The sequence below is a fragment of the Anolis carolinensis genome, chromosome 4, assembly GCF_035594765.1.
Source record: "Anolis carolinensis isolate JA03-04 chromosome 4, rAnoCar3.1.pri, whole genome shotgun sequence".
Lineage (NCBI taxonomy): Eukaryota > Metazoa > Chordata > Lepidosauria > Squamata > Dactyloidae > Anolis > Anolis carolinensis.
Genome location: NC_085844.1, coordinates 1,154,127 through 1,169,518, shown reverse-complemented (window position 1 = coordinate 1,169,518; position 15,392 = coordinate 1,154,127). Strand labels below are relative to the sequence as shown.

General features: G+C 44.2%; 1 protein-coding gene across 1 annotated transcript in view; it reads left to right on the top strand.

Moving 5' to 3' along the window:
* The first annotated feature begins 3,825 nt into the window (after positions 1-3,825).
* Positions 3,826-15,392, top strand: part of oplah (5-oxoprolinase, ATP-hydrolysing) — a 73,895-nt gene continuing 62,328 nt past the window's right edge. Inside the window, exons 1-2 of the mRNA XM_062979833.1 lie at positions 3,826-4,134; positions 9,731-9,922. Coding sequence (XP_062835903.1) covers positions 3,973-4,134; positions 9,731-9,922 — 354 coding nt within the window. The 5' untranslated portion in view covers positions 3,826-3,972. The remainder of the gene's footprint in view (positions 4,135-9,730; positions 9,923-15,392) is intronic.

Genomic DNA, 15,392 nt, shown 5'->3' with positions numbered 1-15,392 from the left:
GAGCCAGCAAGACAGCCACGCCCCCTCCGCGCACCCCAGCCAATGAGGAGGAAAGCCTGCACTGGCGCGCCTGTCGCGAGAGGGGGCGCCATGGTGAAGCCCAAACTTTGTCTTTTCGGGAAGGGCAATTTTGCAATGAGTATGTCATAGAGTCTCAACCCATTCAACATAGAGTCTCACTTATCCAACGTTCTGGATTATCAAACGCATTTTTGTAGTCAATGTTTTCAATACATCATGATATTTTGGTGCTAAATTCGTAAATACAGTAATTACAACATAGCATTACTGTGTATTGAACTACTTTTTCTGTCAAAGTTGTTGTCTAACATGATGTTTTGGTGCTTAATTTGTAAAATCATAACCTAATTTTATGTTTAATAGGCTTTTTTCTTAATCCCTCCTTATTATCCAACATTTTCGCTTATCCAATGTTCTGCTGGCCCGTTTATCTTGGATAAGTGAGACTCTACTGTATATAGCAATAACCTATAAAACCAAGTTTAGAATAAGGCATAAATAAATATATTTTAACACTTTCACAAATACAGTTGTTGTGGGAAACTCATCCATGCAGATGGTAAACTTAGCACGAGTCACTGAAAGCTTGTCATTAAAACGAGTCATTAAAAGCTTGCATGGACAGGAAGGTCTTTAGCTGCTTTTAATAAGATGTCGGGGAGGGGGATGTCGAAGGATTTCATGCCCAGAATCACTGGGTGGCTGTGAGTTTCTGGGCTGCCTGGCCATGTCCCAGAAGCATTCTCTTCTGATGTTTCACCCACATCTATGGCAGGCATCCCCAGAGGTTGTGAGGTCTGTTGGAAACGAGGCAAGTGGGGTTTATATATACCTGTGGGAGGATGTCCAGGGTGGGAGGAAGAAGTCTTGTCTGTTGAGGGCAAGTGTGAATGTCGCCATTAATCACCTTGATTTGCATTGAAAAGGATTTCCCCAGGCAGCAATCAGCCAGGCCTTGGAGCTGCTAGGCTTTTCAAGGCAAATCAAGGTGATTAATGACAACATTTACACTTGCCTCCAAGGAGCCCCCGGTAGCGCAGTTGGTCAAATCTTTGTGCAGGCAGGACTGATGACTTGAAGGTTGGGTTGCTGACCTGAAGGTTGCCAGTTCAAATCCAACCTGGGGAGAGGGTGGATGAGCTCCCTCTGTCAGCTCCAGCTCCCCATGCTGGGACATGAGAAAAGCCTCCCACAAGATTGGTGAAAACATCAAAACATCCCCTGGGCAACGTCCTTGCAGACGGCCAATTCTCTCACAACAGAAGCGGCTTGCAGTTTCTCAGTCTGGATTGTTGTGCATTTTCTGGGCTGCCTGGCCATGTTCCAGAAGCATTCTCTCCTGACGTTTCACCCACATCAATGGCAGGCATCCTCAGAGGTATATTGTGAGATATATTGGAAAAAATCTAAGCAAGGAAGGTTTATATATCTGTGGAATTATGTCCAGGGTGGGAGAAAGAAAGGACTTTTGTCGGTTGGAGGTAGGTATGGATGTTGTAATTAATAATATATAATAATAATAATTTTATTTTTGTACCCCGCCTCCATCTCCCCGGCGGGACTCGGGGCAGCTTACAAATACAAAACTGAAGTCCAGTAATATCAAGTACTGAACAACGCGCAAATGAAAATTAAAAAGACATAAAATAAAATGACAACCATTAATAAAACACAAGTTAAAACACAGCCGTAGAATCTGTCTTTGTTCTATGTTAAGGCATTGAATGTTTGCCTAATATGTGTATCTGTATTTTATAATGCGTTTTATAAATGTCCGATGTAATTTTTTAACTGATTTATATTGCACTGTATAATTTTTATATATGCGTTTTATTGTAAGCCGCCCTGAGTCCCCTGTTGGGTGAGAAGGGCGGGATATAAATATTGTAATAAATAAATAATAAATAAAAATGAACTGGGCAAAAGTGCACTAAGTGAGACTTGCAAACATGGTGGAAGTTAATGTGCTGTAAGTGCTGTAATCCCCTTGATTAGCATTAAATGGCCTTGCTAGCTTCATGCCCAGGCTTCTTCCTGCCATTGAGAACATGGACTTTACCTGACCTGTACGAAGACTTGAGGATTCTGGATGAATGGATTTTAATCTTGGACATTCTTAAAATTTTATATAATGTGATTTTATTTTGTAATGGTATCTGTTTTATATGAACTGTTGTTTTGTAGATTGTTTTATATGAATTGTTGTTTTTACATTGTTTTTAAGCATTGAATTTTTGCCATTTACTGTAAGCCGCTTTGAGTCTCCTCGGAGAGAAAGGCGGGGTAAAAGCGATGTAAATAAATAAATTTAAGCCTTCCACAAGACTTGCAGTCTTTCAAATCGCTCCTGACAGGGGAAAACAAACAAACAAACAACAATAACAACAACATATGGCTGGAATCATTGGATTGCTGTGAGTTTTTCGGGCTGTTTGGCCAAGTTTCAGTAACTAGAACATGGCTATAGTGCTTGAAAAATTCACAGCAACCCAGTTCTTCATTTATGATTGCAATATGATTTTAATTAAGTCGCATGTAGTCTCCAAAAGCGCCTGCAGTGGCGCCTAAGCAACGACAGGGGGCCAGACTACCAAAAACTTTTCCAAAAGTTTGGGGTGCAAATTCTCAGCATTATTATTATTATTATTATTATTATTATTATTATTATTTGCTCCTCCAAATGGAGCAAAAAGTTTGGGAAAGCCGCAAAAACTTTTTTATGTGCGTAAAATAGTTTTCTGCCCCAAAATGCAAAAAAAGAGGGGGGCTATTGGGGGTGTCATCCTCCCTGATGATTAGGGAAGTGAAGAGAGATTTTTTGGAACATTTTGTTGTCTCATCCGTGTCGGGGAAAGCCGTCGGGGAGGGCGCCGGGGTGGGGGCGGAAAAGTCGCCGGGATTGCTGTGAGTTTTTCGGGCTGTTTGGCCAAGTTTCAGTAACTAGAACATGGCCATAGTGCTTGAAAAATTCACTGCAACCCAGTTCTTCATTTATGATTGCAATATGATTTTAATTAAGTCGCATGTAGTCTCCAAAAGCGCCTGCAGTGGCGCCTAAGCAACGACAGGGGGCCAGACTACCAAAAACTTTTCCAAAAGTTTGGGGTGCAAATTCTCAGCATTATTATTATTATTATTATTATTATTATTTGCTCCTCCAAATGGAGCAAAAAGTTTGGGAAAGCCGCAAAAACTTTTTTATGTGCGTAAAATAGTTTTCTGCCCCAAAATGCAAAAAAAGAGGGGGGCTATTGGGGGTGTCATCCTCCCTGATGATTAGGGAAGTGAAGAGAGATTTTTTTGGAACATTTTGTTGTCTCATCCGTGTCGGGGAAAGCCGTCGGGGAGGGCGCCGGGGTGGGGGCGGAATTATTTTTGCTCCTCCAATTGGAGCGAAAAGTTTTAGGAAAGCCGCAAAAACTTTTTTATGTGCGTAAAATAGTTTTCTGCCCCGAATGCAAAGGCGTGGGTGCAAAAAAGAGGGGGGCTATTGGGGGGGTGTCGTCCTCCCCGATGGTTAGGGAAGTGAAGAGAGATTTTTTGGAACATTTTGTTGTCTCATCCGTGTCGGGGAAAGCCGTCGGGGAGGGCGCCGGGGTGGGGGCGGAAAAGTCGCCTCCCGGCGACTTTTCCGCCCCCACCCCGGCGCCCTCCCCGACGGCTTTCCCCGCCCAAATTTGGCCCAAAGCTGCCCCAAGCGATGCTCTTGGACCCCTCCAAATTGCAGACCCCCACCCCATTCCCCCGAGGAGAAAACCCCTCCCACGCGGAGCCCCCCCCCCCTCCCGCCTCCTCCCACGCGCCTCCTTCCCAAGCGCGGGCAGAGCCGTTCAGTTCGAACTTGGGTGGGTGGCTGAGTGGAGGGCGGTGGCTCCGGCTCCTCCTCCTTCTTTCCTTCCTTTTCTCCTCCTTCTCCTTGACTTTCTCCTTCTTCTTCGTTCCGGGGCCACGATGGGGGAGAAGTTCCGCTTCGCCATCGACCGCGGCGGGACCTTCACGGACGTGTTCGCGCTCTGCCCCGCCGGGAGGGTCCGCGCCCTCAAGCTGCTCTCCGAGGACCCCGCCGCCTACCCCGACGCCCCCACCGAGGGCATCCGCAGGGTCCTGCAAGAGGTGAGAGAGACCCCCACCCACCACCCCACTCAGGAAAGGCACACACCTGTGGCAAGGGAAGAAGGACACCTGGCTTGGAAGGGATCCCTGGCCATGTTCCAGAAGCAGCATCCTCTCCTGACGTTTCACCCAGGCACCCTCAGAGGTTGTAGACCAGGGGTCCCCAAACTAAGGCCCGTGGGCTGGATGCGGCCCTCCAAGGTCATTGACCTGGCCCCTGTCCTAAACTTTAGACCAGGGGTCCCCAAACTAAGGCCCGTGGGCTGGATGCGGCCCTCCAAGGTCATTGACCTGGCCCCTGTCCTAAACTTTAGACCAGGGGTCCCCAAACTAAGGCCCGTGGGCTGGATGCGGCCCTCCAAGGTCATTGACCTGGCCCCTGTCCTAAACTTTAGACCAGGGGTCCCCAAACTAAGGCCCGTGGGCTGGATGCGGCCCTCCAAGGTCATTGACCTGGCCCCTGTCCTAAACTTTAGACCAGGGGCCCCCAAACTACGGCCCGGGGGCCACATGCGGCCCATCGAAGCTATTTATCCGGCCCCCACGGCACAAAGGCAGAAGGGGGTTGGGCTAAATGACCCAAGGGGTCTCTTCTTCTCTTCCAACTATTATTATTATTATTATTATTATTAATTAATTACAATATTTATATCCTGCCCTTCTCACCCAATAGGGGACTCAGGGTGGCTTACTGTCATGGAGCCAAATCCCAGGGCTGAATTTCCAAGCCCTGAATCTGGCTTCATAACATAACATAAATAACCCTGCAAGCACCTGGCGGGAGAAGATAAAATGAGCCTGGGAACTCAGGGTTGAAAGTATAAACAATTATAATTGATGTAGTGTGTGGGAATGGTAGTAATGTGATCCAGAGGGTGGGATTTGATGATGATATTTGCGTGTGGTATTACGTTGCATCAGAAGTGATAAAATTGAATGTATGTAAACATTAGGTCATTCTCGACTTTTCCAAAGTCATGTATTCTTCAATAAAGATTGGATTTGAGAGCAGCTATCTTTGATCTGCGTTCAGACTGGTCCTTTGAAGTGAGCCTGACAGCTTACAATAAAACACACATATATAAATTGTACAATACATTGTGAATCAATTAAAAAGTTATTAAATTACATCGGACATTCATAAAAACACTTATAAAATACAGATGGGCATGTTCCGAGTCTAAAAGACTGAGTCTGTCAATTGAGTTCCAGCATACATAATAATAATTAGTGCTGCTAATTGTTATTCGAAAGCCTTATTATTATTATTATCATCATCATCATTGAGGCTGGGAGGCCATCTGTCAGGGGTGCTTTGCTTGTGCTTTTGGTGCTCAAAGGCAGAAGGGAATTGGACTCAATGGCCCAAAGGGTCTCTGCCAACCCTCATTATTATTATTATTATTTTATTGTATGACACAGCAAATAAGATAGACATGCTGGATTTCATATCACAGAATCACAAGTCGAACACTTCCCAAGTGTCTAGGATTGTGTGATGTATTTTTGGATGATGTGCGCAAATCCCAGTAGGGTGGCCTTTTGCAGTTGACAGATCATAATTTTGTTAATGTCTATTGTTATTGTTTATTATTATTATTATCATCATCATCATCACTATTATTATTGCTTGGTGGCCAACTATAGTCCGGCCCTCCAATGGTCCAAAGAATCGTGAACTGGCTCCCTGTTTAAAAAGTTTGGGGATCCCTGCTTTAGACTTAGGGTTGACCTAAGTCTACCTGGTCTTTGGAGGTCTCTCTGCTTATCTATGGTCTTGTAAGACCATCTAGATGGTCTTTGAAGGTCTCTTTGCTTGCCTATGGTGTTATGAGATCATCCAGATGGTTCTTTGAAGGTCTCTTTGCTTACCGATGGTCTTATGAGATCATCTATATGGCTTTTGGAGGTCACTTTCCTTACCAATAGTCTTATGAGATCGTCTAGGTGGTCTTTGGAGGTCTCTTTGCTTACCTGTGGTGTTATGAGTTCATCTAGATGGCTTTTGGAGGTCACTTTCCTTACCTGTGGTCCTATGGGACCATCTAGATGGTCTTTGGATGTCTCTTTGCTTACCTATGGTGTTATGACATCGTCTACATGGTCTTTGGAGGTCACTTTCCTTACCGATGGTCTTATGAGATCGTCTAGATGGTCTTTGAAGGTCTCTTTGCTTACCTGTGGTGTTATGAGATCGTCTAGATGGTCTTTGAAGGACTCTTTGCTTACCTGTGGTCTTATGAGATCGTCTATATGGCTTTTGGAGGTCACTTTCCTTACCTATGGTCTTATGAGATCGTCTAGATGGTCTTTGGAGGTCTCTTTGCTTACCTGTGGTGTTATGAGATCGTCTAGATGGTCTTTGAAGGTCTCTTTGCTTACCTGTGGTGTTATGAGATCGTCTAGATGGTCTTTGGAGGTCTCTTTGTTTACCTGTGGTGTTATGAGATCGTCTAAATGGTCTTTGGAGGTCTCTTTGCTTACCGATGGCCTTATGAGATCATCTATATGGCTTTTGGAGGTCACTTTCCTTACCTATGGTCTTATGAGATCGTCTAGATGGTCTTTGGAGGTCTCTTTGCTTACCTATGGTCTTATGAGATCGTCTAGATGGTCTTTGAAGGTCTCTTTGCTTGCCTATGGTGTTATGAGATCATCCAGATGGTTCTTTGAAGGTCTCTTTGCTTACCGATGGTCTTATGAGATCATCTATATGGCTTTTGGAGGTCACTTTCCTTACCGATGGTCTTATGAGATCGTCTAGATGGTCTTTGGAGGTCTCTTTGCTTACCTGTGGTGTTATGAGATCGTCTAGATGGTCTTTGAAGGTCTCTTTGCTTACCTGTGGTGTTATGAGATCGTCTAGATGGTCTTTGAAGGTCTCTTTCCTTACCTATGGTCTTATGAGATCGTCTAGATGGTCTTTGTAGGTCTCTTTGCTTAGCTACGGCCTTATGAGACCATCTAGATGGCTTTTGGAGGCCACTTTCCTTACCTATAGTCCTATCAGACTGTCTAGATGGCCTTTGAGGGTCTCTTTCCTTATTTATGGTGTTATGAGACCATCTAGATGGCTTTTGAAGGTCACTTTCCTTACCTATGGTCCTATGAGACCATCTAGATTGTCTTTGAGGATCACTTTCCTTATTTATGGTCTTATGAGACTATCTAGATGGCTTTTGGAGGTCACTTTCCTTACCTATGGGCCTCTGAGACTGTATAGATGGCCTTTGAGGGTCCCTTTCCTTACCTATGGTCTTCTGATGGCCTGATGAGATCATCTAGATGGCTTTTGAGGGTCCCTTTCCTTACCAATGGTCTTATGAAACCATCTAAATGGTCTTTGAAGGTATCTTTGCTTAGCTACGGCCTTATGAGACCATCTAGGTGGCCTTTGGGGGTCACTTTCCTTATCTATGGTCCTTTGGGACCACCTAGATAGTCTTTGAGGATCACTTTCCTTATTTATGGTCTTATGAGACCATCTAGATGGCTTTTGGAGATGGCCGGCAGAAGTTGGATAAGCGAATATCTTGGATAATGAGGGATTAAGGAAAAGCCTATTAGACATCAAATTAGGTTATGATTTTACAAATTAAGCACCAAAACATTATGTTATACATCAAAGTTGACAGAAAATGTAGTTCAATACACAGTAATGCTATGTAGTAATTACTGTATTTATGAATTTAGCACCAAAATTTCAATATGATTGAAAACATTAAGTACAAAAATGCATTGGATAATCCAGAATGCTGGATAAGCGAATCTTGGATAAGTGAGACTCCACTGTAGATAGATGGATAGATATAGATCTGTGGAATCATGTCCAGGGTGGGAGAAAGAAAGCACTCTTATCTCTTGGAGGCAAGTGTGGATGTTGCAATTGGCCACCATGATTAGCATTGAATGGCCTTGCAGCTTCAAAGCCTGGCTGGTTTCCTGCCTGGGGGAAGCCCCTGTTGGGAGGTCTACAGAGAACAACTTTCTGAAAACAGCCTCTGCATAGAGGTAGCCTGACCCTTGTTGCCTGGAGGCATCCTTTGTTTGGGAAGTGCTAACAGGCTCTACATCAGGGGTCCCCAAACTAAGGCCCGGGGGCCGGATGCGGCCCTCCAAGGTCATTGACCTGGCCCCCGCCCTCAGTTTTATAATATAATATGTTATATCAGTTTTAATAATATACATATAATATTGACAATAATCTTATTATTATCTTACAATATAATACTAATAGTAATACCATATAATAATATTAATTATATGGTATATATTACATATTATATAATAGTATAGTGGTATAGTTCAATATAGTAATATATAATGCTAATATTGTGTTATGCCAATAATATAATATATTATACTAGCTTTGCCTGGCCACGTGTTGCTGTGGCTGATGGGAATCCTTTGTTAGCCAGGTGGAATAGCAGTGAATAGCCTTGCAGTCTCAAAGCCTGGCCGTTTTCTGGAGTAGCTGGAGCTTTTTGTTGTATGAACGTAGAGGCATGGATGAGGGGTTGTGCTGCCACATTTAGTGTTTCTGGGATGTGTAGGTTTGTTGTTTTATCCTAGGTCGAAATTTCATTACCCTTTTATATATATAGATGTACATACAGCTGCTCTGAGTCCCCTTCGGGGTGAGAAGGGTGGGATATAAATGTAGTAAATAAATAATTAATTTTATACTTAGGCTCGGCCAAAGTTTGACATGACTTGAAGGCACACAACAACAACAACAACAACAACAACAACAACAACAACAATCCTAATTAACTTGACTATCTCATTGGCTAGTAGCAGGCCCACACTTTTCATTGAAATCCTAATAGGTTTATGTTGGTTAAAATTGTTTTCATTTTTAAATATTGTATTCTTTCGTTGTTGTTGTTGTTGTTGCACTACAAATAAGACATGTGCAGTATGCATAGGAATTTGTTTGTATTTTTTTTCAAATGATAATTCGGCCCCTCAACAGTCTGAAGGATTCTGGACCGGCCCTCTGCTTCAAAAGTTTGGGGACCCCTGCTCTACATCTTAGAGTCTTATTAGATTACAAGCTGAACATGAGCCAAGAGTGTGATGCGGCAGCTCAAAAAGTCAATGTGATTCTAGGCTGCATGCATCAGTAGGAGTCTAGTGTCAAGACAGATGGAAGTCATAGGCCCAGAATTGGACACAGTGTGATTCCAGGTGGAGAGGTCTGACCATAGCAGAAGAAGAGAGAGGTACCAGGACTTCACTTGACCTGGACACTAGACTCAACTGGGTGCAGCCCAAAATCCCATTGGCGTTTTCTGCTGCTGCACCACACTCTTGGCTCATCCTCACGATGACTCCAAGATCTTCCTGTTTGCCTTTGCAACTCTTGCTTCACTGTCGGGTTTATTGCGCCAAATTGCTATGTGTGTGTGTAAAGAAATCCTTGCAAAGTTGTTTGCAAAAGATCTCTGCAAAAAGGCAGCTGACCTTTTGCAGAGGCAAGCCACGCCTCAAACAATGTATCGGTTTGCTGGCAGATGGCTGGGTTTGTCAGTTGGGAATCTGAGCTTGCAGGGAGAGCACAGAAAAGACAGATCTTCCTGTTTGCCTTTGCCAGGAATGCGGGGTGCCCTTCCCCAAGGACCGGCCCCTGGACACCTCGCGCATCGCCTGGCTGCGCATGGGCACCACGGTGGCCACCAACGCCCTGCTGGAGCGCACGGGGGAGCGCCTGGCCCTGCTCATCACGCGCGGATTCCGGGACCTGCTCCACATCGGGAACCAGGCCCGGCCCAACATCTTCGACCTGGTAGGTGTGTGCGGAGCCACATCAGTTGATGCAGCCCATGAAGCTTTCAACACCAGGGCAACATACTGTCACTATGTTGTCAAAGGCTTTCATGGCCGGGATCACAGGGTTGTTGTATGTCTTTCGGGTTGTGTGGCCATGTTCCAGAAGCATTCTCTCCTGGCGTTTCGCCCACACCTATGGCAGGCATCCTCAGAGAGGATGCCTGCCATAGATGTGGGCGAAACGTCAGGAGAGAATGCTTCTGGAACATGGCCACACAACCCGAAAGACATACAACAATACTGTCATTACTTGGGGAGGTGCAAATCGAATACACGCCCTAATTTCGGCAAGGTCATTAAGGGGAAAAAAGGTGAGCCTTAGACGCGAGTAAATAGGGTCAAGGTCTGTATCTATATATATAAAAGAGTGATGGCATCACGGCAGCGGACAAAACAACAAAAGTAAACACCCCACAACCTCGAAAATTGACAGCACAACCCCTCATCCATGCCTCTAGGTTGATACAACAAAAAGAAAAGAAAAATAAATTCCTAATTAGAGGGAGAGGAATAATTGTTTTTATCCAATTGCTAAGCTCCGCCCACTTGGTCTCCTAGCAACCCACTCAGCCCAGTGTTAATAAAATAATGATAAAAAATAAATACAAATAATACAATAAAAAATTATAAAAAACACTAAAATAATTAATACAATAAAATACTATAACAAAATGACTAAAAATAATACAACAAAATAATAAAATATAATAAATAAAAAAGATAAGTGACAATAAAATTAATTTAAAAAAATACAAATAACGTCAAATAAAAATTCCACAACAAGTTTTAACCGATACCACCACCACTTTGCCACAGCAACGCGTGGCCGGGCACAGCTAGTATATATATAAAAGAGTGATGGCATCACGGCAGCGGACAAAACAACAAAAGTAAACACCCCACAACCTCGAAAATTGACAGCACAACCCCTCATCCATGCCTCTAGGTTGATACAACAAAAAGAAAAGAAAAATAAATTCCTAATTAGAGGGAGAGGAATAATTGTTTTTATCCAATTGCTAAGCTCCGCCCACTTGGTCTCCTAGCAACCCACTCAGCCCAGTGTTAATAAAATAATGATAAAAAATAAATACAAATAATACAATAAAAAATTATAAAAAACACTAAAATAATTAATACAATAAAATACTATAACAAAATGACTAAAAATAATACAACAAAATAATAAAATATAATAAATAAAAAAGATAAGTGACAATAAAATTAATTTTAAAAAATACAAATAACGTCAAATAAAAATTCCACAACAAGTTTTAACCGATACCACCACCACTTTGCCACAGCAACGCGTGGCCGGGCACAGCTAGTTTCATATAAATCTTTCTTTATTAAAAGACAGTTCTTTTGGGGTTTTCTCCTTGGACAAAGGGTGCAACTTCCGCAGAAGGGGTTGAATGTTTGGAACCCCAGTTTGATAGCTGCGACAGGCGACACGTCAGAAGAAAATGCCAGTAGAATACATTGGCCATACATAGAATCATAGAATCATAGAATAGTAGAGTTGGAAGAGACCACATGGGCCATCCAGTCCAACCCCCTGCTAAGAAGCAGGAAATCGCATTCAAAGCACCCCCGACAGATGGCCCTCCAGCCTCTGCTTAAAAGCCTCCAAGGAAGGAGCCTCCACCACGGCCCCGGGGAGAGAGTTCCACTGCCGAACAGCCCTTCTCACAGTGAGGAAGTTCTTCCTGATGTTCAGGTGGAATCTCCTTCCTTTCCTGTAGTTTGAAGCCCTTGTTCCCTTGCGTCCTAGTCTGCAGGGCAGCAGAAAACAAGCTCCCTCCCTCCTCCCTAGGACTTCCCTTCACGTATTTGTACCTGGCTCTCATCATGTCTCCTCTCAGCCTTCTCTTCTGCAGGCTAAACATGCCCAGCTCTTTAAGCCGCTCCTCATAGGGCTTGTTCTCCAGACCCTTAATCATTTTAGTCGCCCTCCTCTGGACGCTTTCCAGCTTGTCAACATCTCCCTTCAACTGTGGTGCCCAGAATTGGACACTGTGATTCCAGGTGTGGTCTGACCAAGGCAGAATAGAATAAGGGGGAGCAGGACTTCCCTGGATCTAGACGCTATTCCCCTCTTGATGCAGGACAGAATCCCATTGGCTTTTTTAGCTGCTGCATCACATTGTTGGCTCATGTTCATCTTCCTCCCCACGAGGACTCCAAGGTCTTTTTCGCACACACTGCTGTCAAGCCAGGCATCGTCCCCCATTCTGTATCTTTGATTTCCATTTTTTCTGCCGAAGTGAAGTATCTTGCATTTGTCCCTGTTGAACTTCATTTTGTTAGTTTCGGCCAATCATCTCTCTAGTCTGTCAAGATCGTTTTGAATTCTGCTCCTGTCTTCTGGAGTGTTGGCTATCCCTCTCAGTTTGGTCCCGTCTGCAAACTTGATGATCGTGCCTTCTAACCCTTCGTCTAAGTCGTTAATAAAGATGTTGAACAGAACCGGGCCCAGGACGGAGCCCTGCTTGTGGCACTCCACGTGTCACTTCTTTCCATGATGAAGACGACGCATTGGTGAGAATCACCCTTTGGGTTCGTTCGCTTAGCCAATTACGGATCCACCTCACCGTAGTTTTGTCCAGCCCACATTTTACTAGTTTCCTTGCCAGAAGGTCGTGGGGGACTTTGTCGAAGGCCTTACTGAAATCCAGGTAGGCTACATCCACAGCATTCCCTGTATCGACCCAACTCGTAACTCTATCGAAAAAAGAGATCAGATGAGTCTGGCATGACTTGTTTTTGGTAAATCCGTGTTGACTGTTAGCAATGACCGCATTTGTTTCTAAGTGTTCGCAGACCACTTCCTTACAGTTCGGAAACCCCAAAACACCCAACTCGATTGTTATGTCTGGAATTATTTCGAAACAGAACACCATCAAATTCAGAATGGTGCCACATCAGCAAAGTACATCGTAAACATTATTTTTTTGGGGTAAGATGCTGGGCTCTTGTGCCGAAGCACACGAGGGTCCAAGGGCCAATCCGGCACGGTCTGCAGCCTCGTCCACCTGGCACCACGAGGACATTCCCGGGCTCTGTCCAGAGTGTCCAGAGACGGGGCCTTCCGGTCCAGTGGTCAAGAGAGGTGTCCCCGGCTGCCCTCTCCGCCCAGAGAGCCCGCGGCCAGGCTCTGCGCAAAGCAAAGCAAACCACGTCAGCCGCTTCCCCGCCTTGTGCCTCGTCCAGGGTTAGGAATTAAGGAGTTGTTTTGTCTGCCGGATCGGAGCCAGGACTCGGCTCTGGCCAAAATGGGGAGGGAGAGCCACGTGCTCTTGGCACAATCCACCGCCTAGATCTTCCTCATATTTCACAACACTAGTATGTACCACATTTTTTGTTCCTGGCTTATAAGTGTCATTTGCCATTCGGTTCTATCATAAAACACTGGGAAAGTTTATTAAACTGCAAAAACACCACCAAGTCTCTATCAAATATTCTCACTGGTGGACTTTGCAAACTTCATGGTTACTTAATAGTAATCAAGCTTCTGCATTGCAACATTCACACTTGCTTCAAACAGGCAAGTAAGTAAGTACAGTAGAGTCTCACTTATCCAACACTCGCTTTTCCAACGTTCTGGATTATCCAACGCATTTTTGTAGTCAATGTTTTCAATATATCGTGATATTTTGGTGCTAAATTCATAAATACAGTAATTACCACATAGCATTACTGCGTATTGAGCTACTTTTTCTGCCAAATTTGTTGTCTAACATGATGTTTGGGTGCTTCATTTGTAAAATCATAACCTAATTTGATGTTTAATAGGCTTTTCCTTAATCCCTCCTTATTATCCAACATATTCGCTTATCCAACATTCTGCCGGCCCGTTTATGTTGGATAAGTGAGACTCTACTGTACAGTAATTACTACATAGGATTATTTCGTATTGAACTACTTTTTCTGTCAAATTTCTTGTTTTGGTGCTTCATTTGTAAAATCATAACCTAATTTGATGTTTAATAGGCTTTTCCTTAATGCCTCCTTATTATCCAACATATTTGCTTATCCAACATTCTGCCGGCCCGTTTATGTTGGATAAGTGAGACTCTACTGTAAGTAAAAGCAAGGGCTCTTCCTCCCGCCCTGGACATTATTATTATTATTATTAACTGCATTTCTATACCACTTTTCTCAACCCTGGGGGGACTCAAAGCGGTTTACAACATAATAAATGGCAAAATTCAATGCCTCACATATATATATATAAATATATCACATATCATTATTCCCACAGAGGGTGCCTCCAGGCAACAACAGCCAGGCTACCTCTTTACAGAGATGCTCACTGAATGACGTTGCAGCTGCAAGGCTATTCAATGCTATTCAAGCCTGCTCACTGCAACATCCACACTTGCTACAAACAGGCAAGGGCTCTTCCTCCCGCCCTGGACGTTATTTTGCAGAGGGTGCCTCCAAGCAACAACAGCCAGGCTACCTCCATGCAGAGATGCTCACTGAAGGATTTTGCAGCTGCAAGTCTACTCCATGCTATTCAAGCTTGCTCATTGCAACATTCACACTTGCTTCAAACAGGCAAGGGCTCTTCCTCCCGCCCAGGACGTTATTCCCACAGAGGGTGCCTCCAGGCCACAACAACCAGGCTACCTCTGTGCAGATATGCTCACTGAATGATGTTGCAGCTGCAAGGCTATTCAATGCTATTCAAGTTTGCTCACTGCAACATTCACACTTGCTACAAACAGGCAAGGGCTCTTCCTCCCACCCTGGACATTATTCCACAGAGGATGCCTCCAGGCCACAACAGCCAGGCTATCTCTTTACAGAGATGCTCACTGATTGACTTTGCAGTTGCAAGGCTACTCTATGCTATTCAAGCTTTCTAATTGCAACATTTACAGACAAGGGTTCATTCTCCCACCCTGGACATTATTCCACATATATATATTCCACTTGCCTCACTGCCATTGGTGCAATGGGTTAAACCCTTGTGCCGGCAGGACTGCTGACCAACAGGCCTGTGGTTCGAATCCAGGGAGAGTGGGTGAGCTCCTGTCTGTCAGCTCCCGCTCCTCAGGCAGGGACATGAGAGAAGAAGCCTCCCACAAGGATGGTAAGACATCAAAACATCCAGGCAACGTCCTTGCAGAAGGCCAATTCTCCCACACCAGAAGCGACCTGCGGTTTCTCAAGTGGCTCCTGACATGGAAAAAACCCTCCAACAGACCTCTGAAGATGCCAGCCACAGATGCAGGTGAAACGTCAGAAGGGAATGCCACTGGAACATGGCCATACAGCCCAAAGAACTCACAGTAACTCAATGAGCAAAACTAGCGCAAAAAGTGCTATAGCAGGAAGTTTCTCTTACAAAAACAAAATTTGAGTAGATTAAGAAAATTTTCCCGTGATTTTATGATAGAACCAATTAGGAAATGATA